Source organism: Alosa pseudoharengus, unplaced genomic scaffold (genome assembly GCF_046254945.1).
Source record: "Alosa pseudoharengus isolate Yale_2024_CS ecotype anadromous, Long Island Sound unplaced genomic scaffold, YU_APseudo_1.1 YU_APseudo_1.1_scf_17, whole genome shotgun sequence".
In the NCBI taxonomy this organism is placed as follows: domain Eukaryota; kingdom Metazoa; phylum Chordata; class Actinopteri; order Clupeiformes; family Clupeidae; genus Alosa; species Alosa pseudoharengus.
The window spans coordinates 22,363,314-22,388,024 of NW_027468640.1; the positions used below are offsets into that span (position 1 = coordinate 22,363,314).

General features: G+C 40.6%; 1 protein-coding gene across 1 annotated transcript in view; it reads right to left on the minus strand.

The window, feature by feature from the left end:
* The window catches only part of adgrv1 (adhesion G protein-coupled receptor V1), a 50,503-nt gene that overhangs the window by 24,662 nt on the left and 1,130 nt on the right, over positions 1-24,711 (minus strand). The window contains exons 3-50 of the mRNA XM_076288359.1: positions 24,355-24,450; positions 23,972-24,076; positions 23,745-23,858; positions 22,775-23,343; positions 22,389-22,659; positions 21,729-22,052; positions 21,301-21,477; positions 20,314-20,537; positions 19,337-19,463; positions 18,350-18,535; positions 17,610-17,790; positions 17,271-17,434; positions 17,019-17,142; positions 16,452-16,712; positions 15,939-16,065; positions 15,561-15,778; positions 14,719-15,465; positions 13,995-14,368; positions 13,405-13,572; positions 12,668-12,848; positions 11,861-12,054; positions 11,515-11,673; positions 11,326-11,335; positions 10,649-10,815; positions 9,846-10,455; positions 9,496-9,705; positions 9,078-9,293; positions 8,693-8,937; positions 8,418-8,602; positions 7,462-8,270; positions 7,141-7,350; positions 6,580-6,710; positions 6,132-6,231; positions 5,785-5,973; positions 5,281-5,438; positions 4,662-4,740; positions 4,469-4,547; positions 4,221-4,359; positions 3,955-4,096; positions 3,552-3,817; positions 3,069-3,258; positions 2,601-2,711; positions 2,131-2,207; positions 1,790-1,930; positions 1,609-1,686; positions 823-1,081; positions 615-620; positions 337-453 (exon numbers count right to left, since the gene is read on the minus strand). Of these exons, the coding sequence (XP_076144474.1) occupies positions 337-453; positions 615-620; positions 823-1,081; positions 1,609-1,686; positions 1,790-1,930; positions 2,131-2,207; positions 2,601-2,711; positions 3,069-3,258; positions 3,552-3,817; positions 3,955-4,096; positions 4,221-4,359; positions 4,469-4,547; positions 4,662-4,740; positions 5,281-5,438; positions 5,785-5,973; positions 6,132-6,231; positions 6,580-6,710; positions 7,141-7,350; positions 7,462-8,270; positions 8,418-8,602; positions 8,693-8,937; positions 9,078-9,293; positions 9,496-9,705; positions 9,846-10,455; positions 10,649-10,815; positions 11,326-11,335; positions 11,515-11,673; positions 11,861-12,054; positions 12,668-12,848; positions 13,405-13,572; positions 13,995-14,368; positions 14,719-15,465; positions 15,561-15,778; positions 15,939-16,065; positions 16,452-16,712; positions 17,019-17,142; positions 17,271-17,434; positions 17,610-17,790; positions 18,350-18,535; positions 19,337-19,463; positions 20,314-20,537; positions 21,301-21,477; positions 21,729-22,052; positions 22,389-22,659; positions 22,775-23,343; positions 23,745-23,858; positions 23,972-24,076; positions 24,355-24,450 (10,015 nt within the window). The remainder of the gene's footprint in view (positions 1-336; positions 454-614; positions 621-822; positions 1,082-1,608; positions 1,687-1,789; positions 1,931-2,130; positions 2,208-2,600; positions 2,712-3,068; positions 3,259-3,551; positions 3,818-3,954; positions 4,097-4,220; positions 4,360-4,468; positions 4,548-4,661; positions 4,741-5,280; positions 5,439-5,784; positions 5,974-6,131; positions 6,232-6,579; positions 6,711-7,140; positions 7,351-7,461; positions 8,271-8,417; positions 8,603-8,692; positions 8,938-9,077; positions 9,294-9,495; positions 9,706-9,845; positions 10,456-10,648; positions 10,816-11,325; positions 11,336-11,514; positions 11,674-11,860; positions 12,055-12,667; positions 12,849-13,404; positions 13,573-13,994; positions 14,369-14,718; positions 15,466-15,560; positions 15,779-15,938; positions 16,066-16,451; positions 16,713-17,018; positions 17,143-17,270; positions 17,435-17,609; positions 17,791-18,349; positions 18,536-19,336; positions 19,464-20,313; positions 20,538-21,300; positions 21,478-21,728; positions 22,053-22,388; positions 22,660-22,774; positions 23,344-23,744; positions 23,859-23,971; positions 24,077-24,354; positions 24,451-24,711) is intronic.

Genomic DNA, 24,711 nt, shown 5'->3' on the forward strand with positions numbered 1-24,711 from the left:
CGTGTGTCAGACACTGCCAGTGGGCATCTGTTTACATGGGGTGCATTTTATGAGGTGTTTAAAAGCACTCTATAATCTTTAATAGAATAGCCATTGCTGCATTGCATTTGCTGGAGAAGCTGCAGCAGGCAACCTGATTAGGCCTATACATGGCTGTTTAATCAGAATAAAAACGGAATGCACCACCCCTTTCATTCTGATTAAAATTCTAATCGGATCGGCAGATTTATTCTGATCAAGTTGTTTATATGTGTCAATGTGAGCATTAACAGGAACCATTACCAATGATGTTGACCATTTCAATTTAAGAATTGAAGAAAGAATTCCAGTACTTACCACTCCCAGATGGGGTTGTGAATGCTTGCATGGAGACCAGGTCAGAGAGAGATATTGTCTGAGTGTGCTGGAAGAAGTCATGCCTAGATCCCCACACATGTACCTCACACATAGGAGCTGGGTCTAATAACGTCAAGAGAATAATATTAAGCCCAACTACAACTTCCTTTCCACCCCCCATACACACACACACACACACACACACAGACACACACACACACACACACACACACACACACACACACACACACACACACACATACACACACACACACAACAAAGTCCTCCCACATAACAAATCTATATGTTTCAGATATTTCAGATTATAATGTTCTTATATATTAATATATTTCAGTCTTTTAGCAAAAGAGAGCAACTCTACACAATCTGCATGGTGCATTGCACACCTGGCTTGTACTTGATCACAAAATCGTACATTTCAGTGAGGCAATGGGAATGCAACCTGGTAGAAACGTATGAGTTTACCATCAGTGCTTAGCAGGAGAATAGTATCTCCCCCTACAGACAAGACTTCCACTTGCTTTGTTGTAATGACAACACTTAGAGGTCTTGGGTCCTGGAAGTGTCCTTCAACCCATATGAAAAGGAAGCAGCTAGAAGATGCTGTGCTCGAGCATGCAATGAGATACAAAGTGGTATGGCGGAGGAAGACTGACAGGCCAGACACATCAGGTAGTTCCAGCAGATGGTGGAGGGAAAAAGAACCTGCAGTCTGCATGAATACCTGAGGAGGGAAGGTTATAATAGTGAATATCATTCATGAAACATACTATATATAAAAAAACTCAAACAAAGATAAATACTAACCAAGCAATATAATTAAGCTGTATTGGAGCTACAGTGGGACAGTTATATTCTCAGTGAGAGTTTAATATTTTGCAAAGATAGCATATCCCAGCATTCTGTTGAGCCTTGGGTTTGTAATATCACCATGGGCCTTAGCCTACATATTTAACTAATAATACTTGCTGCTTTTACAGTTCAACAAAGTGTACAGTCAAACAATATGGTCAAAAAACTTAGAACTAATTCATAGCTGTGCAAATGTCTACATGTTAGAATAGGAGATTGGACTAAGCCATGGTATAATTTTCGGACAAATAATCATTCTTCTGCCAACCATTGTTTTACATCAGCCACAACATTGCAAAATGACCGGTAAGCAAGATGGAAATGGTTTGCTTGTGTGCAGCAATAATGATTCATTTGTCTGCTTCAGAAAGTAATGGTCAGCATTCATTTTGAACAAACCTGATTTGACACCATCAAATATGCCTGCAAGTCCCATGAAAAATATTCAATTTCAGACCCACCAGCAAATGTTTGCTCCTGGAAAGAAGGGTAAATTATCCAGTATGAAGATCTAAAAGAAATTTACCAGAACAAAGTTTTATCTACAAACATAATGAATAAATGTTATTTCAATAGTTACCAGAGTTAAGTTGAAATCAGATTGCAGTCTGAAGATGTTTATACTGGGAGAGTGAGTGTCATTTCCATGGGAAACAGCCACATATGATGTACCATTTACAGTGAATCCCACACATTTACTTGGACCCTGTATTATGACAGACTATGGAGAGAGAAGAATGGTTAATAGATTAGGCTATAAATGGGTGCCGACATCCTGTCCTTGTCAGAGATTAAAATATAACAGCTAAACCTGTGTTTTGACATATTCTGACAGTTTCACACTTGGATCCAGCTGATGCAAAAACTGTATATTCCCAAAGGAACATTACTAACATAAAAAAGCTGACTTGTGCATATTACCTCTACTGGCACAAGGACGCCCACCCAGCGATACAGAGTTGCCTGGGTCTGGCTTGTATGTAGAGCCAGAACATCATCTCCATGGGAAAATAAACACCAGTCTGAAGAGGTCTCATGTCCAACCAGTTGATATTCAGCCAAGTGAGCATGTGAACCCACTGTGAATATGTATGGCAATGTTATTATTAAGTAATAATAATATCAAGAAAACTACCATCAACCCATTATTGGTAATACATAGTTAAAGTTTGGATTTTAGAATCATATTCTCCCATGTTGGTCAGTAAAAAAGGTAAGAAAAATAGGTTTCAGCCTATGTAGGAAATTCACATTTCAAGGCATTTTTTCCCTTTAGGATGTAACATAAGATGCCATATTTGCCAACATTAAAGAGGAAGAAATGTTTCATTTCACAAAGTGAAATGATGATAATAATTTTCAGAGGTTTTAGAGAGCAGTTATTTGCTTACACATGCCAACAGCAGACTTGGGTGTTGTCTCCCATTCCACGCTCATGATCGTGTCTACACTGCCGCTGCAGGAAACCATTAGATACACCGTATCTCCCTCTTCTACTTCCACTGAATTCAGCCTACAAAACCCAAGCAAGATTGTGAAATTCTTACAGCAGACATACACATCTTTTGTTGACAGAATTAGCACTGCTAGCTCAAAAGTGAAAAAAACACCAATTCTTTGTAATAATAACTTCATTAAAAACAAAGAAAGTGAAGGCAGTAGTGTTTCCTGGGTTGACCCCATAACCTGTGGGTCTAATGTTCTTAGAGTGTCCAGGTTTTCATTTCTAAGTTCTATGAATAGCTTTTTGTTTAGATTAGGTCAACAATATGGCTTGAACTTGAAGAGATATAGTTGGCTGATACACACACACACACACACACACACACACACACACACACACAAAGCTTGTGAGAGACTGAAAATGACTTGCCCACTGTCAGATGTTGATATTCTAAAAAGGCTGAGGGGGGCTTTGTTCTCCAAAACTGTGATGGGGATCTGCACAGCTTCTCCGAGTCTTGCACCACCCGTTGGATTAAACAGCGTCACAATGAATGTCTCATTCGTCTCTGGTTCTTCATCTAGAACTGCCCAAATCTCTAGGACCTTGGACACAATTGATTTTCCATAAGTAAAAACAGCAGACCTTCACCACACCAACCAACAGTAGCATATATATTTTATTTCAGCCTCAAATGGCCCAAGTCCAAGCAAGGGACACACAGGCATAGACATACTAACACATACAAGGAAAATAAACAGAATAGGTAAAAACATATTATGTATTGTATAATGACTTTCCAATCATTGTTTGCAGAGTGCAAAATGGAAAAAAATAAGTCCTATGATTTCTCTGTAAATTCAAGGAAAAAATACAAGATGGTCATTGTAAAACGCACCTGAAATCTGACTCCATCCTCCAGCACCACAACACCCTCTGAGGGCGTTAGATCATTGGTGTTAAGTGAACCATTGTTGTCAGTGACCGAAAACTGAACACTGACCGTGCCAAAGGTCCCTTCTGGTGGGTTTCTGAATACATAAAGCACAGCTACACTCTCGCTGATCCCAGCCTTAAACGTTGGCTCCTTCAATAAAAAGTGTTCACTGTTGTTGAAGGATATTACTCCATGGCCGTCGTCACTAGTCAAGATGGTCACTGTCGCTACAGAGGCAGATCGGGGGGGAAAAACTACTGAAGCAGGTGGTATATTCTGTGTTATTCTATCTCCTTATTGAAAACACTGTACCATGTCAAACAAAAAAGCTGATCAAAACATTTTTCTATTTGTTATAAGGTACCTGAAACATTGGCACCCAGCTCCAAACCAGGAGAGGGGTTGGTTAGTATCACCAGGAACTGCTCATCCCCCTCTGGGAGAGAATCATCTAAAATTTTAATCTCAATGAACTTAAATCTCTCTCCATGGGCAAAGTGTAAGACCTATAAGAAGCGGAAGTGGAAGAAGAAAATGGTGAAAGGCGTTTGACATTCCTGCACCTTAAGTTAGAATGTTCCAAATGTATACTACACACATGCACACATCTCAGCATGCATTGTGTCTTACTGAGGGAGTGGTGTTGAAATCCTGTCCCAACTGGGCTTCTAGGTTCTGGGTATAGTAGGATATAGAAACATTCCCATAGACTCCCACATCTCTATAGGCCACGAGTCTCAGCAGTCCCGCTGTCTCATTCACTTCAAAACTAAATAAATCATAGTAAAGTTACTGCAAAATCAGCTAGTGGAACACAGGCTTCAGTTGTCAGTCTGTACTCTGTTGGTCTTTCCCTCTTTTTCCCCTATCAGTCCTACCTGATACTCTGCCAGTTCATAACACCTTGGATCCCATCATTAGCTTCAATGATGATTTCTGCCACAAGACCATCAATGTCTGGAGAGAAATGTAAGATCCATTTTATATTCTCAAAGATACTGAGGCCATATTGTGAACATCTTTTGCATGTCAAACTGTCCCCAGTCACACTGTGATGATGAACACACATACCTAGATTGGTAAGTGAGGTTAGGAGCACAGCAGACGTTATCTTGAGTAGGAATACTTCCTGTAATTCGGGTATGTCATCCTGGACAGAGAAATTACCATAAACAAATATAAAGACATTTTAACATTATAACATCCATATCATTGAATTAATCTACAGTATCTCAAACAGTGGGCTTCAGCTGCTAGGCTTACATCTTCACATTAGAGTGCTTTTAGTGATGATGCACTGAATCTGTTTCCACATAAATTAAGCTTAGTGTACAGATCTTACTGTACTACCTATGTACAAACCACAGCCCAACTTATTCATAAATGCAAGCCATTGTTGTTAGCTGGAGGAGTTTTCCTCCTTTATCTTTGTTAATGTTTATGTCAACTTGGGTGACCAGAGCACAGGCGGCAGCCAGACTTTTTCAGTAAGTGACTGCATCACATCTCAAATATGGTGGTGGACAGTTTTATTAAAAAGAAAAACGTCTGTTTTATGTCTAGCTTGAAAACAAATGTTGCTGCCACTTCAGAGAATACTAAATTCCATTGGCGTTCTATGGAAATTACCTCATCTCCTCACCCTGAACCTTTCTGTTTTATTTTAAAATACATGATCTATACACCTTACATCTATAATTGTTATGGGAATGGATATTGATGTCTGGCTGTCTGGAAGTATGATGGAGCCATTGAGTGGCTGGAAGTCCTCTCCAGGCTGAGCCAAACCCGTATCAGTTAGGTTTGTCAAGGAGCCACGCACAGTGGCATAGCTGATTTGCACCGCTCCTGGGGATAAACACATCAAACACGGTCTTCAGAAAGAATTCAACCCCCTTGACTTAAAAACGTACGTTAGGCTTTGTGACTGAAGTTCCATAGACTAATGTCAATTGCATCAATTAACGCTGCTGTGGGTCAGCCACCACCATATTATATATCATATCTTGAACTTGAATATTATGTACTGTAATGTCATCCATAAGTAATTCTTCTGTGTCCACATGGATCTACTGCTAACCAATGACTAACATAAATGGGTTTTCACAAAATATCATCGGATTGCTTGTTGTTTTTAAGATTCATAGTGCTTGCTCTTTGCTTTTGAAGAATACTCATCTCTTCTAATGTTCACCTGAGGCCCCCGACTCCCGTCTGATGACAATGTGAAGAGTAACGTCCTCCTCAGGTGTGGTCACCCGTCGAGAAGAGGGCGGAATGGTCAACACCGTGGCCTCAGGCTCGGGCATATCGTCAGCCTCCACACTCACTACTGCTTCTCTGCCCTCTGGGGACAGGATAGCCCTTCCGCTGGACACAACCCCTGGGGCAAATGAAAATATTTTGGGATGTGACGACGGCTGTATAACAATAGTAGTTTCAAAATTCAAAAAGTTTTCACATGATCAGTGGCACAGAATATCTGTCTTAATCTGATCCAAAGTTTACATGGAGGTAAAGTCACCAGTGGTGACTAGGTACCTTTAGTCAAAATGTTGGAGAGAATCACTCTATAAACTTCCCTCTGTTCTTGAATACTATCATCAAACAGTTGTAGAATAACTGTGTTGCTCAGCATGCCCTGAACAAACAAAAAGTGACATAAATAAATACAAACACACAGCTGAATCTCGATCAAGTTGAAGGATGTCAGTCTTTTTTCTGTTTTCTGTTTCTGTTTTTCTTTTTTCTGTTTCATCAGAATCATCAATTGGTTGTGTCACAGCCATAGACTTGAATACATATACTGTAGGATTTTATCTTGCTAGGTAGACATATTATATTTAACGGTTTAGATCATACAATACATTGCTCTCAGTCATCATCTCAAGTCACCAATATTGCTAAATATACTTGTCTGTTTGACATGACCATTGGCATAATTGCAGTAGACCTTTTACATTAGAAATACACAGTCAAATGAGTTTACTTCAGGGAAGAAGAGTTGTCCTGAAGTTTCAGTGAAGGTTAGAGAGACGTCGGCACCAAGGATTTTCCAGTCAACAGTAACATTTCCAATTCCAGGAGCTGTCCTGTCCACATGTAGAGTCAGCCTGTGACCTTGGACACAAAATAAAAAGTGATATTGACATAATTAAACTCAAAATGTAACCAAGGCTCTGTAAATGTGTAAATGTGGTTCAACATGTAGACCATACAAAGTCTTCTAGCACTATACTGAAGATATCCGTATATGTATGAATATACGTGTGTATCTGCAAGTATCTACAGATCTAAGTGCCTAATATCTAATCACAATTACTAAAGCCTACACATTCAATGCATTTTAACATTACATACATGTTGCTAAATTGTGTCTAGGTAAAATGGGCTACACCAAAAATAGATCTTATTTTGGATTTTCCTTTCTGGTGTGTGTGTGTGTGTGTGTGTGTGTGTGTGTGTGTGTGTGTGTATACTGTATATGTTATCACCTATACCACTATTTTCCATAAATTGAGAGATCAAATAAATGTGTGACTGTAACTACATTTTCGTGTAGTGACTGATCTGGAAGTGTTGCTGAATCCCACAATTCCAGCAGCAAAATCATTGGCAAGAATGAGTATGGTGATGGAATCGGAGCCAGGCAGGATACGGCTGCCTCCCTCTGTTCTGACCAGGCCAATGACTAGGGTTTCATTTCCCTCCGGCTCATCGTCATCAGTGATGAGGATTCTTATGGTCTTTTTCACATCACCTTTGAACAGAGTGAACAATCAGGTATTATTTCACAGGTAGTTGACAGGTATTGAAGGAGTTATATCAGTATACAGTACACAGTAGATCACAAATCTTTGATGGAACCTACCATCTACAAATGCAAGCGTTTCACCAGTTCCAGTGAAATCCAGATTGGGGCTTGCACTGCCTCCGACATGTTTCCACTCCACTGTCACTCTTCCCAAAGCCCCGCCCGTCCTCTCAATGACCAGGAGGACCGACGTTTGTGGCTCCTCTCTTATCTTTAGGTACAGGCCGTCCTCTGTCGCTTCAGGGTGGAGGATGTGCAGCACAAATACTCCAAACGCATCCCCATTCATATTAATGGTCACCAGGGCTGAATCTGGTTGTCCCACAGTCGGTAGGTTCTTCGCTTCCACTGTCATATTGACAAGGCTGACACTGAGGATACGTATGTTAAAACTTTCGTCCATCTCCGCTAGTGAGTCAGTGAGGATTGCCACTGTTAGGTTTGCTTCTCCAGAGCCATCGGCCATGATGGCTGTCTGGCCAATCACAGGAGTGTAATCGGTTCCAGCGTGGGCCTGGGAACTCAACAGTGACGCAACAGACGTTCTGTTTTTGATGTAGGTGATGGTTTGGGGGTCAGGATTTAGTTTCCCTTTGTTCACCCAGACACACGAGACGGAACCAGTGGAGGTGTTGGTGAGGGAGAAAGCGATACAAGTCTGTTTCAGCAGGCAAACTTCAGCACAGGTGCTGAGGGGGTTTGGAGAGGAGTTGACACTGACTGATATGGGTGTGGCACTAAGATAAGCCCCTCTGACAGGAGGATCATAATGCATCAAAAGATCATGTCCCTTCATCCGAGCGATGCTCACCACATCAAGTTCTGATGTGCTGTATAGGATCTTCAGACGACCAAAAAGACCACCACTGGAAAAATAGAAATTAAGTGCCTTGAAAAATTACTCAAGCCCCAAGAAAGGCATGCCTATTTTAATGACATGTTATGTCAAAATATTTCCCATTTATGTGTATGTATAGTTAAATAAACAACAGAAACTATACAGCAAGTCTTACTTTCTTTGCACAGTGATGTTAGCAATATAGGCTCCTTGAAAAGGTTCCCACACACGGTAGACAGACTGATCAAAGTGAATATCAGTTCCATAAGGGTGGTCATTGGCTGGGATGATAATATTGGCAATACTCTGTGCTCCAATGCTCCCTCCATTAGTGGCATCAATGAGTTTCAACTTGACTATCTGCAAACAAAACAACACTGAATGATCATACTGACCATAAACTGCTCTTACAATAAAGTTGCTGCCATACACATATCATGTGTCTCTCACCTCTGTGATCTCTGGAACATCATCAGGAAGGACTTCAACCTTTAAGATTTTTATTGTTTCGCCTGCTGCAAAGCTTACTCCTCCAGATGAAGGTAAGAGATCAGCCACAGCTTCTTGTGAATTGACTGTGGCCTGCCACTGAACAGTCACTTCGCCCATTGTCCCAGCTTTTCTCACAATAGGCAATGAGATCTCAACTGGACGGAGTTCAGGCTCTTCAATGGTAATCTCTTCTGTCTCAAACACTTAAGTTATACAGCATATAGGACATACATAAATAAGTAAAAAATAATATCTAAAAATGTATGTCAACATGGCATCATAGCTCATAGTAATATATATTACAGTCCATAGTAATGTAACTAAGTGTCCAGTCAGGTCTTACCAAAAGACCCAAAGGGGTCATCAGATGGCAGAATTGTGATAATTGCTTGTGTCGGGACACCCAGTTGTGCGCCCCCTGTTGTCTGGTTGAGCAACTGAATGCGGAAAGTTTCTTCCAACTCAGGCACCATGTCGTTTATGATCAGGATGGGCACGGGCTTACTGGTCTCCCCCTCCAGGAGAACCACATCAGACGAGGCAATGCTGAAGTCTTCACCTGCATAAAAAAACAAAAACAGAATGCTTTGTTGAATGTCCACAGCTGAAAAGTTGATTTTTATTGTACTTTTTTGTTTATACTTTTGTTTATACTAATTTACGGATAGCACGTTAAAAAAACTATGAATTGGGAAGGAATTACATTTTTTTTAACTCTCAGTAGACCCATTTTGGAGGTGAGAAAAGCGTGTCTTACTCACCAAACGTGGCAGTTATTGGCACGGCTATGAACTTAACAGACACATCCGCAAAGATTCCCCCAACACGTGTCACGTTGATAATGGGTCCAGTATAATATTCCTTCACCATCACGGCAGACACAGACAGCTGCAGCATTCCAAATGCATCATCACTGGGTTTTATTATAACTTGGGCCACAGTGTCAATTCTTGATCCAAGACTAGGTGAAACTGAGACAAGATAGAAAGTAATGAGCGTCACATACTTAAGTCAGTCACTGAGAATACAACTTCACTGCTAGACTGTACAGACAGACAGACAGACAGACAGATAGATATTGAATATATATACAATATCTCAATATTCTCACTTGGGCGATCTTGTGCTCCCTTCATGAGAAGGACGCTGACCAGCTTTACGAAGATAGATTCCCCCCTTTCTGGTGTTTCATCATCTAGAACCTGTAAGGTAACATTCGCCTCACTCTGATTGGATGCAAATATCACTGATGACCTAATGGGAATGAAGTCACTGCCTTCAGTGGCTCGGCCCACACCTGGTGTGTGGAATGGGGCGGCATCTGTCTCTTTTAGAGTTTGGTAGTTCACCCTCACCGTCCCAACGAGACCTTTTTGACGCTGTATGGTGAGGGTGACCGTAACGTTGGCCTCAGATATCCGTACTGGACGGTTGTCCTCAGAGAACACAAAGAGCCCGTAGGGATCATCACTTGCCAATATGGTCAGGGATGCAACCAACCTCTCCCCTAAGCGACCATGGGAGACGTTCGATAGGATCACTTGGAAGGTCTTATCTAGTTCAGGGATTTCATCTTGTAAGACCTGTAAAACAATGTCTGACACCATTTGACCAAAACTGAAGGTCAAGTTCCCAGCGATGTGCAACAGCTCTTGCTTTGCAGACGGCTCTACCTCCCAGAACACTGTCACGTCAGACAGCGCGCCAAAGGAGCGCATCACCTGTGGACCAGAGAGCAAGACAGGTCACCTATGTAACACAAACAGGTGTTACTAATGATTTATTTTTTCTTAAACTTATAACTTATTATTTTTACGTTTTTTTATGTTTACATGCACAGGACGGTGCTGTTGTGACAGTCAAATTTCCCTTGGGATGAATAAAGTACTTATTCTTATTCTTAAATCTTCTCACCTGCATGGTCACCTTGCTGTGGCTCTGCTCTGGCTCTGTGGCATTAACTGACAGTGAATTGGCACTGAATTGAAATACTCCATGTGCATCATCGGAAGCAGCAATTGTCACAGTGATGGTCGAGGCAGCACCGAGGCTGGCTAAAAGACAGAAAAGAAATGTTAGAACTCCCACTGAATGCAAAGTTGAATATGCGCATTGTTGATTTACAGTGCTGCTGATGTGACATGTTCCGAATTGCGTACAGAGAACAACATTTACACATTAGAACATACATTGAGAAGATACTTTAATCGAAAGTGACTAAGTTAGCATATTAAAGCAACAGCAAGGAGTTGTCTAATGTGATGGAAACAGTTGTTTTGAAGTTATTTGCTGTATAGTTCACCTTGCTTTCAATTTCAACGAGTTTTCAAATTTATAATGACAACACGTTCCACCCTTTTGCAACATGCAAAATTGACTACGTTTTGACTCTATAAATACGGCCGCCTATTTTCTAAAGTTAATCACTGTGTATGTGATGGCAGCACCTGGGGAGAATATGCCTAACTCAAAGGAGTGTAACTGGGAATGTGCGCGAATGTGAGAATGCAGCCCCTTGTGACTTGCCGGCTGCATCACAAATGTGACATTGAACTGTGTTGACTGAAAGAGAACCTATGTTTACATTGCACACTGAAACTCCTTCGCACAAGAAAAACAAATGTCAAGGATTGCATGTTTCGGGCCTTTCAACCCTTCCTCAGACGTCACGCAATTAAATTAAACTATTGGGAGCATATTCTGGTGTTTGCCTTTAGTCCTGCTTCAAATCTAGGATGTGCGTGCTTTGACTGCACTCTCAAGGATAGTATGTTTGCCACTGACTGGCCAAAGAACTTCACGCTCTTACCTCCACCAACTGGACTGTGGAGCTCCACTCTGAACACCTTCTCGAGCTCAGGCACTTGATCGTCAATGATGGTGACGTTTATGTACTTATATCTCTGTCCTTGTTTGAATACTAGTGTTCCATTCACATCCTGTTTAGAAAATAAAAACAAAGGTCTGCTATGCTCTCAAATGTGCAGTCCCTTCTGTTGTAACTGATAACTGCTTGTTGGTTATTTTGCATATTACTCTTTACTGTTTCATCTTTATTTATTCTTTGCTTATATTTTTGTAGGTTTATTCATGAAATTATATGAATAAAGAATGGGGGAAAAAAACCTTGTAATCCCCTGGACTGATGGCCGTTAAAGGAATGGTGCGGTATCCGACAATAACTTCTCCTGTTAAGCCTTGTGCTCTGGCCACCATTACATGGGCTATACCATCCTCTTCTGTCACAATTATATGTGCATCCTTGGGAGCTGGTAAGATCATTCCAGCCGGTAATAAGTCCGTTTGGAACTGCATCAGCCCTGGCGGTCAAAAGGACAGAGCAGGAAGTCAGAGAACATTTTGGTATTGCTTTATCATAACACCAAGTACATGAACATTGGTACAACAATGAATACCAGAGCTACAGTTATTTTTCCAACTATTTTTATGTCCTTATCTCATACTCCATCGTGTCTCTCTTTGGGACAATCCCAATTACCACTGTTTTTCAGTGCCCTCCACTAGAGCCCTTTTAGGGGTAGAGATAGAAACATTTTTATTTCATAAATAGGGCTTCACTCATCTGACCAAATTTGCAGGACAGATCAAGAGAGGTTAGTCTATTGATATGACAATTATCAGAAAGCAAGTCTTTTTAAAATAACAAGAGTGGATTCAGAAGAAAAAACTTGGGGCCTGGTTTATTGATATCCCATATAACGAGTACCAAATTGTGAGGGCGTTCTAACATATTTGGTGATCAACTAAGACTAATTCTAAGACTAATTGCGTAAATGGAAACATGGCTGAAACATGCAACATCCTGATTTAGATACTGCTGTCTCCAAGGTTTCTGCCATGGTAACATCACAATATCCCTATTCAGTTTTAGCAAAATGTTACTATAATTGGGCACTTGGATTCCAGTCATACCATATGGATAATCGCTGGACTTGATTGTAATCACGTTGACAGCATTTTCAGGGTCAATGCTCGCTCCACTTGTAGGGGTTGTACCAGGCAACCCGTCACTGGAGGCAGCAGAGACCAGGATAACCTGGAAACGCTCCTCAAACTCTGGAATGTCATCATCCAACACCAGCAAGTTCAAGACCTTAAGAAGGGGGATATAAAATGTTTGCATGGACGTTTATTATGAAAAATGACTATGCACATGCAAAGCATTGTGCACTGATTCACACTTTGAATGTACAAATAATCTATGATGCACAAAGAAGCAGCAAGGTTAGGAACAGATTGTCAGCCATTTTTCTTTCTGCAACTGTTTTATGCATACTGATTCCTTTATAGAATGGGTAATGATTTGAGCAATTTGTAGTGCTCTTTTAGCATCTAGAGAAAGAAAATGAGACTTCCTTGTCTATGACTTAGAAGTTTTGTGGGAATGGTGTTACTTAAAAGGAATTAATGTACAGTACTTAGAACTTCTTCATTTGTGCACTGACCCTCCAGTGTTTGCTTGTAGTATTGGTGTTGTGTGGCATTCAATTACCAAGATGGTTTTGCCCACTGATTAAATTAGCATTAGTTTGTGCAGGATAGTGTTACCACAGTAGATTGTGCGTCATTAGAACCAATTGTGTCAGACTGTGAATCACACATTTAGTTTCAGTTTGGAGTGCCATTTCATACCGATTTCAAACAGTTACCTCAGAACGCTGTCCAGGTTGAAAAACAACTACACCAGTTGAGTTGGCAAAGTCTGAGGTAACATCAGTTGAATCGATCTGAATAAGAGTGTAGTTTATATAAACATAATCCAGGGTTCCAAGAATGCGCTCGATGGCACAAGATATGACAGATCCCTCCTCTGATATCTGTTAAAAAGATAAAAGAATAATCAGTCAAAAAATGGAAGGAACATATGGATTATCCATTCCATTATTTTCGTAGAAGACTTTACGGCAATCAAGGTGACTTTATATTGCATTGAAAGTTAAACTGAATTTGAACATTCAACATTTAGAGGTTCAATGTCCTCCTAAAAGAAAGCAGTGACTCACAGCTCCAAGCTATGCAAGAACAAAGGAAGATACAGTTATCAGTCTATGATGAGGAATGGCCATTTTTTAAGTGTCCCCAAATGGTGGTAAATACACACTCTATATGAGATAGACAATGTGCATAAACTGGTGGTGCCACAAAAGTATATTACTATGTATAATAGATGCATGCTGTGTAATTATACCAGGAATCTCATTTTAAAAGGAATATCTAATTTCACAGATGAATTGTTTACCTCAGGTATGCAGTTCCCAGAGAATCCAAATCGCCCATTGGCGCTGTCACTTTTCTGCACCCGGAGGATGGCTGTGGGGTGTGGCATAGGAAGGCGAGCACCCCCACGGACACTAACCAGCTGCAGGTAGAATAACTCCTCCCCCTCTGTGTCCTGGTCATCAAGCACCTCCACCAATATGGTCTTCTCACTCTCGTCCTGTTGGTATTCAAGGTAACCGGAGACAATTTGTAGGTCATGTCTGGCTGGCTGATCATAGAGCTCCCTGATTGTGGTATAATTCAAAGAGGAAGAGTATAGCCGTAGGTCTTGCATCAGGCCCTGGTAACGCTCCTCCCCAACCGGGTTTGAGCCTATATGAACTGGTGCAGTCACTGAAATAGAAAAAAAAATGTCATTGATGGCATTAATTGAATTTCCACACAAATATATATATACATATTAAGATTATTCATACGAAGCAATTGTAAAACAATCGTACACCCAAACGTTTCAAGCAGTGGCAGGCAATCAGTCAGACAATTCACACACAGAATAAAGCAAATACTTGAACAAACATCATTCTGACATACAGTACATAGAGCACATGTACACATGTTGTAGGGTGTAGGAATCAGGTATACAATATTATATTGTAACATTTATTTTAACATACAACCTGATACAACATTATTTAAACATAGGTAAACAATATTGTAATAATATTATATTTGTTGTAACATACCGTCAATTATTGCCTCCCCGTTAAGGCTTTTCATTCCATCTGGAATTGGGCTTCCATCCAAAAAAAAAAGAACAATCCCATCGTCTACTGTGATAACAATTTGTATCCATGTGTTGTCCCCGACAGATCTGCTTATAGTGGCCCTCTCTACTTGAGTTCTGTTTGACCCAACAGCCACGTAGAAGAGCATCACATTAAGAAATGACTCATTTACACTGATTTTAACTCCATAATAAAGGGTTCCATTGCTGTCGCCTTTGGAGAAAATAAATCCATTGGTATTGTCCTGAGGCATTAGCCAGACTGATACGCTGAAATTGACAAGGCTGTGGAGTCCGTCTAATAACGGAACATTAGCGTCAATGGCCCCATAGGCTCCTTGGAGACCAGAAAAGAACAAGGCGTCAGTGCCTGCATAATGGCCTCTACCAGGAGGTTGGACCTCCACTGACTGTGGGAAGGAGGCCAATAAAAGAAGGTCCTTCATAGGAGGCAAGCCATTAGGGAAATGTCCAGACAGGATTTCCCATACAACAGACACCTTTCCAAATGTTCCCTGCTGCCTGAGAACAGTTAAGGAGACAGTGTTTGACATGTCATCATCAGACACAACGTCTTCTGCAACAGCTTGGTCCATGTGTTCTTCGGAGAAAAAGAACACTCCAAAAGGGTCATCGTTGAATGGTATGATGACTGACGTACTGAGGTTTGCTGCAGCTAACTGACCACCTTCCCTAGGGTATCCACCTACTGTATGAGAGAGAAAAAAACTAAGATGTTACTTTGAAAAAAAAATGGACTGAAGAAAATGGACAGAAGAAAGGCTAAGCAAGTGACTTTACCTGAAATGTTTACAAGCATCAGAACATAGAACTCAATGAACTCTGGGAGTTTATCAGATATCGCCTCTAAGATGATGGGCTTGATGGCATCCCCCGTAGTGAATACTAGAGAGCCTGATGTGTTGCTGAACTCCATTCCAGGCTGGAGAGGGGTATCATTTGCAAAGAGTTGCCAGAATACGGTAACGTTGCCAAAGTGTCCCCTGTCTCTCAAAACACTTGAAACAGAAGATACATGATCATAATATTTAAACTCAATTAGATTGATATGGTGCAGTCAAATGTGTCAGTTGTTTAGTTAAAAAATACACATATTCTTCACAAAAATGGTCTAACATGTAAATGTGAATGTACAAGGGAAACTGTGGATCTCCTCACTAGAAGTTGTTTGTTTTGCCCTCCTCTACAGGCTTCTCAGAGGAATCAAGGAAGAAGATCCCATTGGCATCATCATTCGCCTCAATTACAATGGTCCCGGTGTGGTTTTTATAGACCACTGCATCTCCTGTCCATGTAAACAGTGCCAACAAAAGTTAATTGATGCTTGTAAGTGTCCTTTGTTGAGCAGGTTTAAACTGCAAGCCAGCCACCTGAGCTTATATCCTGTTGATGATGTTTAAGTGTAATGCAGCTACAACACTCTAGAGGCATGCACATGGGAGCTCACAGACATGCCCCCAAAGTGTAACGCTGTAGCTGCCTGGCTGCGTTAGCTGCCACTCGAGCTAGATAAAACGATTGTTTTTGGGGTTTTCCGACAGTACTCAGTGACTTTGAGAAACGGATATCTAAGTGAAAACTCGTCGGATTTCTTTTTTAAATGCCTGATCGATTTCTAAGAAGCTGAAAAAGGGACAACATTCTAGCGAGAGAACAATATCCAAACCATACCTGTTGCATTAAACAAAATTATGTACAAGAGTTCATCAGTTTCAGGAATATCATCATCCTCCACCATGAAGGAGATGGTTTTCATCCGCTCTCCAACATTAAATGGAACAAGTGAGTCGTTGCTTAAAGGAATGACATCATCAGGTGAAGCGCCACCAAAGGCAAATCGATACATTACAGTTGCAGTAGTATCAGCTGGCCCTGCCCTCAGAAGAGAGAAATTAGCCGTTTCTCCTTCTGCAACTATAACAACAAGAGGCTCTGTTTGGATGAAGACAAAGAGAGGGAGAGAGATCAGTCACACACAGTTATGGGTAAAATATACAGAATTACAGAGAAACACTAGCCTGAAGAAGGACTTAAGAAGAAAAACTTAATTTCCAGTACTGGGTTCCACTGACACTGAATTTTTCAAGGCAAATAGCAATTTAACATCAGAGCCCTATGTTGAAAAGGGCCACAGTTCTCCTTTAAGGAGTACATTATTGTTATCGATTTCTATTTTGCAAACTGACTTGAATAGCTGTATAGTCAAAATCATGAAGGAGACAATGTTTATGAATGTACCTGCAAAGTAAATTGGGTAATCATTTTCATAGATCTGTAAGGTTGCATTCCGATTGTTTCCAAGTCGCGCACCCCCAGTTGTATGCAGGAGAGAAATAGTAAAGTTTTCCAGGTCCTCTGGAACCTAAAGGAAGCAGTGAAGTCCATTTAGATAAAACAACAACTTGGTCTATCCCACATGCTTTTGTACACACTCTATGTGTGTATGTGTGTGTGTGTGTGTGTATGTGTGTGTGTGTGTTTGGGGGGTACCTCATCAGGTGCAGAAAAGAGTGTGAGGTTTTTTACGTATTCCCCCTCTGAAAACTCAATATGTCCGTGCATTGGTCTGACATCCTCTGATGTACTAGGTTCAATGACCCACGCAACAGATACGTTCCCAAATGTGCCCCTCTTCCTCACAATAGGGTAAGAGGCTACAAACAAGGCCCATATAGTTAGATGGTTAACTGTTGGAAGTTGGAAGCTAACTAATGTCATTAATATCAAATAAAAGTGAATTGTTCAAAACTGTCATTTCATCCAAAAAAGATCTGCCCAGCAAAAAAATGAATTATGAAACTGAAAATGGTATTTACTCCTGTCACACACCTGAATAAGGATTTGTGGCACTGCTTTCACTGATAAAGAATGACAACCCAGGTTGGCCAAACTCTATGACCCCAAAAGGATCTTCATTTTGACGAACAGTAATGTTGACCTCTCTGTGGCTTCCAAGATGACTGGCAGGGGTGCTGTGACTGCTTAGTACCACAGAGAAAAACTCATCCAGCTGCAGACACACATGCAAGAATATGTGGCATGCGATAACCCAACCACAACAGAGTGTGGCATGCTATGAACGACTGAAAAAATGCATAAATATAGGGTCGATATGATAGAATCAAATGTTTAGTCATAGCTATACTGCCCTGCAAAGGCAAAATAACTTAACTTGCTAGAGTGTGAAACTGAGAAAAATGACTTTAAAGTTTGTTTCGTATATGTATGCTTTTGGAAGTTATGGTTGTCATAGCCCTTTATTTTTTAGTAAATACCGCAAAAATGGCATTAACTCATTTTTGACCAAACATGATGTTACAGTATTTTTCCTTTGTAGGGCAGTATAAAGGGAGAAGTTAGAGAAATTGATCAGAAGAAGCTCATTTCTTATAGATTATAAGCAATAAACTGTAACAGTAGCTGTAAGCAATCAGCTATTTATGTTCATATTTTAATTCTACACATGCTAATCTAGAAGAAACAGCATGCTATTTCTGAAGTGGAAAATATTTGAAATAACGAAATAAATACATTCATAGTTTTTCCTCTGACGTGTTGTAAGGACAAACCTCAGGCACGCCATCTTCCTTGGCCACCAGTGCTACCATCACTTCTCTCTCCCCTGGCTGGAACTCTAGGATACCTGTGGCACCATAGAATTCTTCAGTTCCCAAGGGTGCCAATGTAAAGCGAATAAGCTGTCTCAGTAGTTCTCCATGTGAACGTACCACAGTTAGCTCTACTGTTTCACCCTCCTAGCAGTGAGAAAATGGTGAGCAGAATGTTATGGTGTACTTGTTACGTGCTTTCCATATGGCCCCCATCATGCCAAATGCAGCTCTTGCCTTGCTATTCTCCTCTTTACATCCCTTTCTGATTCGCCATCATTCACAACCTCACTTCCCAGGTAAATGAAGGAGTTGACTTCCTCTAGTGGTTGGTGGTTAACCATCAAGGTGGCCAGCATCTTTGTATTGGACTTGAGCACTTCGGTCTTCTGTGTGCTAATGTGGAGACCTGTCTCAGCTGCCTTCTCTTCTACCTCTCTCAATTTCTCTTACATTTGTTGCTGGTTTTGGGACAGTAATGTGATATCAACTGCAAAGTCTAGGTCGTCCAGTTGTGTAAACAGGGTCCACTGGTTTACCACTAAGTGGAATAGTAATGGAGAAAGTAAACAGCCTTGTCTAACTCCTGTTGTGATGTCAAATGCCTCTGTCAGCTGACCTTCATGTGTGAATTATGCTACTTCAGGTAGAGAATGTTGTTTTATTTTCTTCCTGCTCCATTGTGAACATTGTGAGATTAACTGCAGAATAATTTGGTGTCATCACTTTTTAACATCAGAAGCCTACAATATTAGCACTAGGTCTGTGTCCTATTGCCAGGGATGATGTTACAAATAGCCTGTAAATTCAAATGTGTTGTTTGCAATAGTCCCACAACAGTCCAATCACTCAGTGTTGTGTAAGTTCTATAAAACTAAATATCATGTTTCAATTTTGTAATTGTGGACGTTTACATTTTAGGCAAAGTACCAGACAGCTGGATCTTACATTGATAGTCCATGGTCCTCTGGAACTTGCTGAAAACTCAAAGACTCCTCCAGGATCATCATTCTCCAATATGACAATCTCACGAGTGGTAAAGCCAGGCTTTAGAATTTGGTTCTTTGTATTTGCCCTGTGGAATAAACATACACACAAACATAAATTCTTACATTTCATAACATTTTTCAGGTTTGATTATGAATTGAGAATACTCAACGTTTAGAAGAATTCAAGGCAATGCACAAAGTGAGAAATGGAGAAATGTTTCACGATGTGAACACACAACTGTGTACAATTTTTTTATGGTTTCATTGGCCAATTTCACTGACTCACATCACTTGTATTGTGCTCATGTGTCAGAAGAGGAGGAAACTCCCTGGCCTATACTCAGTTTCCAAAACCTCATGGACATGAGATTCAGAGGTGAATATGAGTAGGGGGTGTACACATGGTTCATGGTTTTGGGTTGAGATAATCAACCATGATGTGTTTTTTCTCTCAACTTACCCAAAGTACACAACAAACCGTGCAGTCACTACCCTGAAAACAAGCAAGAGGGGAATGGCTTTAAGTATCATGGTCAAAACTAACATGGACAGATATGGATGATTTGTAAGACACATTTATTTTTCACTCACAAAAACCTACTCCAACCATACTACCGAAAAAATACTGCTAACTAATACTGCTAAAATATAATTAGTCTGTGAACATTAAAGCTCATGGTATTACGCATAAGGTTACACTTTACTTGAAGGTATCTAGATAAGAGTGACATGACACTGTCATGAACATGTTGTAAATATTATAAGTCATATAAAGTCATAAAAAGTCATCGCTTCTGTCACTCACTTCTGTCAAGTGTCATTCGGTGGTTGTCATGACAAGTTAGGTTTAGGGTAAGGGTTAGTGTTAGGGTTATGACAGTGTCATGTCACTCTTATTAAGAAACCTAAAGTAACGTGTTACCAAGCATACTGTACCTGTCTAGAGTGAGAAGAGCAGTTTCATTAATCTCAGGGATGTCGTCAGCCAGAACAGTGATATTTATTTCTGCATCACTCTGCCCTGCCTGGAATATGACTGAACCACTGAAGGGTGAAATGTCATCAGGGGTCAAATCTATATAATTTTCTCCAGTTGGGTGCAGATTCCAGAACACCTCAGCCAGCCCTTCTGTTCCATCCCGACGAAGTGAAAGGGTCACCTGGAGGGCAAAACAGAAATCACACACTCATGCTCTGCCAATAAAATTATGCCTTTATCATGGTTAAAGATTTATTTAATTTATGGTAATACAAAAAACATATTTTAAATGAATCTAGTTGTTACAGTATCACTTCACAATATTTTTTAAATGGTTGTGTTAAGTTTTTGAAAAATTGGCAGTCTGTTTTTAAAAGTCATCATTTTACAGAAACATACTGGTTAAGGAGGTAAGCTTAGTTTTCTGAAGAAGAACATTTGACGTGACCTTTTGCTAAGGTATATGGGATACAGCAAAATGTCCACGTCACTAGATACGTCAGTGGCTATATAAGTGGAGAGTGACATGACCTCCTCCTCTTTTCACAGAAGCAGAGTTAGCATGTGATTTCAAGCTAGAAGAAGTCACATATGACGTGGAACAGTCTGAGTCGGTCGCAAGCAGAATCTCTAAAATTGGGTTAGTTGAAGAGGGCTCAGCAGAGAAACACACTCATACTCACTTTCTACGTTTATCATCTTGATCTTGATTTTATCATCTACTGTACCTCAAAACACCTTTGCTACGTTAACAGCCTGCTGCTCACCATCATCTGCCCTATACAAACTTATCTTTCTCTGTTAGAGAAGGAACAGCTCTTACCTATCAGAAAAGACTGCTCTAATACTACATGGGAAGCCCCGCCTCCACTGAAAGAAAAGACAAGCATTTTTTGATAGTTTGATTGATCCTGCAGATAAAGATTCTAAAGGTTATATTTTACCAAACTGCTGTTGGTGTCTTCTGGTTCCAGTAACACCACCGTCAGGTTACTGGTAAACCCAATCTCTCCATTAGCGATTTCTGGAGTGACTATGAGGCTTATATTGACAGCACCAGCAAAACGAGGGCTAATCGATGGCACAGGGGGTCTTATGTTGTCCAGTTGCACAGAAATCATCTGAGAATAAATGGAAAAGCAAAAATGTCATTTGTAAGATTTAACTTCAAATTAAAATCCCTTTATCACAATATGATCAACTGCTTGTCTAACAATTACTTATATGGAATAGTAGAACTAGGTCAAACATTTTTTAAAACTATTCTGGATTTTAACTTCATTTCTTTATTGCCTCATTTTGTAACTATCATTCGGTTAAAGTTATTCGGTTCATAACCATCACTGGGTTAAAGTTATTTTTGAAAACCTACCTCAATGAGAAAGTGGGCACCATTTTGCAAGAAGGCATCATTCCGTATAGGCAATATTACTTTAGCCAAATGCTGCCCTGGCTCAAACAGCACCCTGGAGACACTGCTGCCATTCAGCACCCCGTCCAGGGCGGAGTCGATGGGCCGATTAGGTTGGTAGAGAACACTGAGGGTCAGCTGGACTCTCCCCACTGAGCCTCCCTGACGCAAGAAACTGAGGGACAGGAAGCGTCCACTGGGCTCACTCTGAATCTGCTGGCTCTTATTGGGATGGAACATGAAGCGACCGTATACGTCGTCACTGTCCTGCAGATAGAAGATAATCTGAAGGGGAAGAATAAACATGGTAAGTGCAAGGGAGGAAAAAGAATATCATTAAGAGAATGAGGATAATAGGTCAAGAACATGTAAAAAAGAAAATAAATGACATGTTCAGTTATGTCCTGCTGGCTCTCTGGACTAGTATTTTATGGATAATGATCATAACTAGACCACAGACAAAATATAAAGCGTGCTTGCTCAGCTGTAGCAGAGGCTAAACCAAGTAGCAAACGCTAGTAAGCACATTTCTAAAACTTCCAACCATATAGCATGGCTATTCACTGTACTAGAAACAGACACTGACAATGAAAGACTACATTGAAATGACAAAAGACCAACCTCCATTGGTTCATCCACCTCTGCTCCACCTTGTACTGATTTAGGCAACAGCCTGAGGAGAAAGACCTCAGCTTCTTCTGGGAGAATGTCCTGATTAATATTGAAGGAAATGACCGACGTCTTCTGGCCAGCTGCAAAATGCAAAACCCCAAAGGCAGGACTCAGATCATCTGTCACAGATGACTCATCACTCACATTCCTGGTCACGGTAAAGTTCACTGTGATATGGCCATGTGTACCACCATTTCTCACAACAATAATCTCTTCAAATCTGTAAAAAAAAAATAACAACAAAAATCAAAACCTTCTGCAGATTCAAATTGAAAACATTTTTGATATCAACATACAGCACATGTATTAACATAATCATTGGTTGGATCACTTACTTCATGGTGATGTCCTCATTGACAATAATTGGACCATTTGTTGCCAGGGTGCTGACTGACAGAACCCCATGGGGCTTATCATTGGGTTCAATGATTATCTGGGCAGAGCTTGGTGCAACCAGCACAGCATCCCCCAGCAGCGAGTTCTCCAAGAGGACCACTCGGAAGGACTCCGCAATTTCTGGCAAGTTGTCATTAACGATCCTGAAACGCAACTGGACTTTGTTGACTCCGGCAGGGAAAACCACTACTTTCTCTAACTGGAGATCCTCAAAATCCACATCAGCAGTGGCCATATTGGTAGAACTGTTGCCACTGACAACCATGTACGCAATGGAGACCTCATGTTCATCAGAGCCGATGGGTTGGTCATCTTCAGCGAGTCCGCGGGTGATGGTGAGGTTGATGATAGCGTCAGTTTCTGGTACAGCCAGGTAAGGCTGAGACATACGGATTGGTGCATCGTTACGGGATATAAGGATGTCGATGCTGCTGCGGTTAGGGTTTAAGAGTGCGCCACCTTGTGCTTCTGTCAGCTGCACCGTGAACCTTTCATCATCTTCTGGGATCTGCCAGAGTTTTATATATAATCAGTCAACAATTGAAACAACTGATTCTAATTTAGCATAAATGGAGACCAGACAGTCAGCATATACTGTAACAATCTAACCGGTCAAAATATTGCATGTTATACTTGAAACTGGTACATACTGATACAATCCAGTTTAGACAGACTTAGAACGTGCATTTTCTTAAATAGAATAACTGCAGATGAAGCCATCACTGACAAAAAATGTGTTCATTGTACTTGGATTTGATAAAAGATTAATGTACCAACTTAAGTTTAATTTACCAATTGGCAGCTCCACTTGGATATCTCACTTATAGACCAATAATACAATTGAGAATAGATGTGTTGTTAGTCAACCATATGCTAACCATCACTAAAAAGATTAACATTCAACATTACCTTGTCATCTTGTATTATAATACTGAATACCACTTTAGCCTGTCCAGGAAGGAATGTGATGTTGCCTCTGTCTGGACTCAGGTCTTCAATTGCAGGGTATGGGCCACCAGTTATCTGATAACATTAAAGGGTGAAAGTTCTGGTGTTGCCGCAACATGGACATTGTTTAATCAAAATGGCCTATGTTTAAAAGAAATAAAGAACTACACATGTCAACAATCTCTCACCTCAAAGATCACAGTAACAGTCCCATAGGTTCCCTTCTCACGGATCAGAGATAAAAGGACATTCTGGTTTCTGCCTTGCAGTTCACTCACAGTCACCAGAGAGGTCTGTGGAAAGGAAGCACAACTATCAGGAAGTGCTATTATCAAAGTCATTGAATGAATGCATTGGGCGACCTCGGGTCACTCGTGAACGGACCCACTCATCACTGCTGTGCGCAGATGTTACCACCTCAGCCTCATTTTCAACAGGGAAAAACATCTGGGAACAGTGTAATTTGGCTGTAGATCTCAAATATCAACAACCTTACACAAACCGAATCGCAGACTGCACTGTCATGGCCCATTCCTGGTGGCATAAGTGAAAACACTATGGAAACACTTACTGAGTTGAAGGAGATGATTCCAAAGGCATTGTCATTAGAAAGAATGGTGATTGTAGCCTGGTTAGGAGTTCCCACGGTAACACCATTAGATGAGGCCTAGAGTCAGAAATACGCTCAGAAATCCACACACTACATTCAAAGTGCACAGCAACATAAAAATGGCTGCCAAATGTAAAAAAATGTTTGAAAATGTGCACTGTGTTTATCTTTGTTCTGTCATTCTCCTACAGCGTTGTACCATAGATAAGGAGATGAGAGTTGTTTTACCTCAGGGACAACAATAAAGAAGCCGAGGTATAATACAAGAGGAATAAGGTATGAATGAATTATGGTACAACATGGGGACTTTGTCCACTA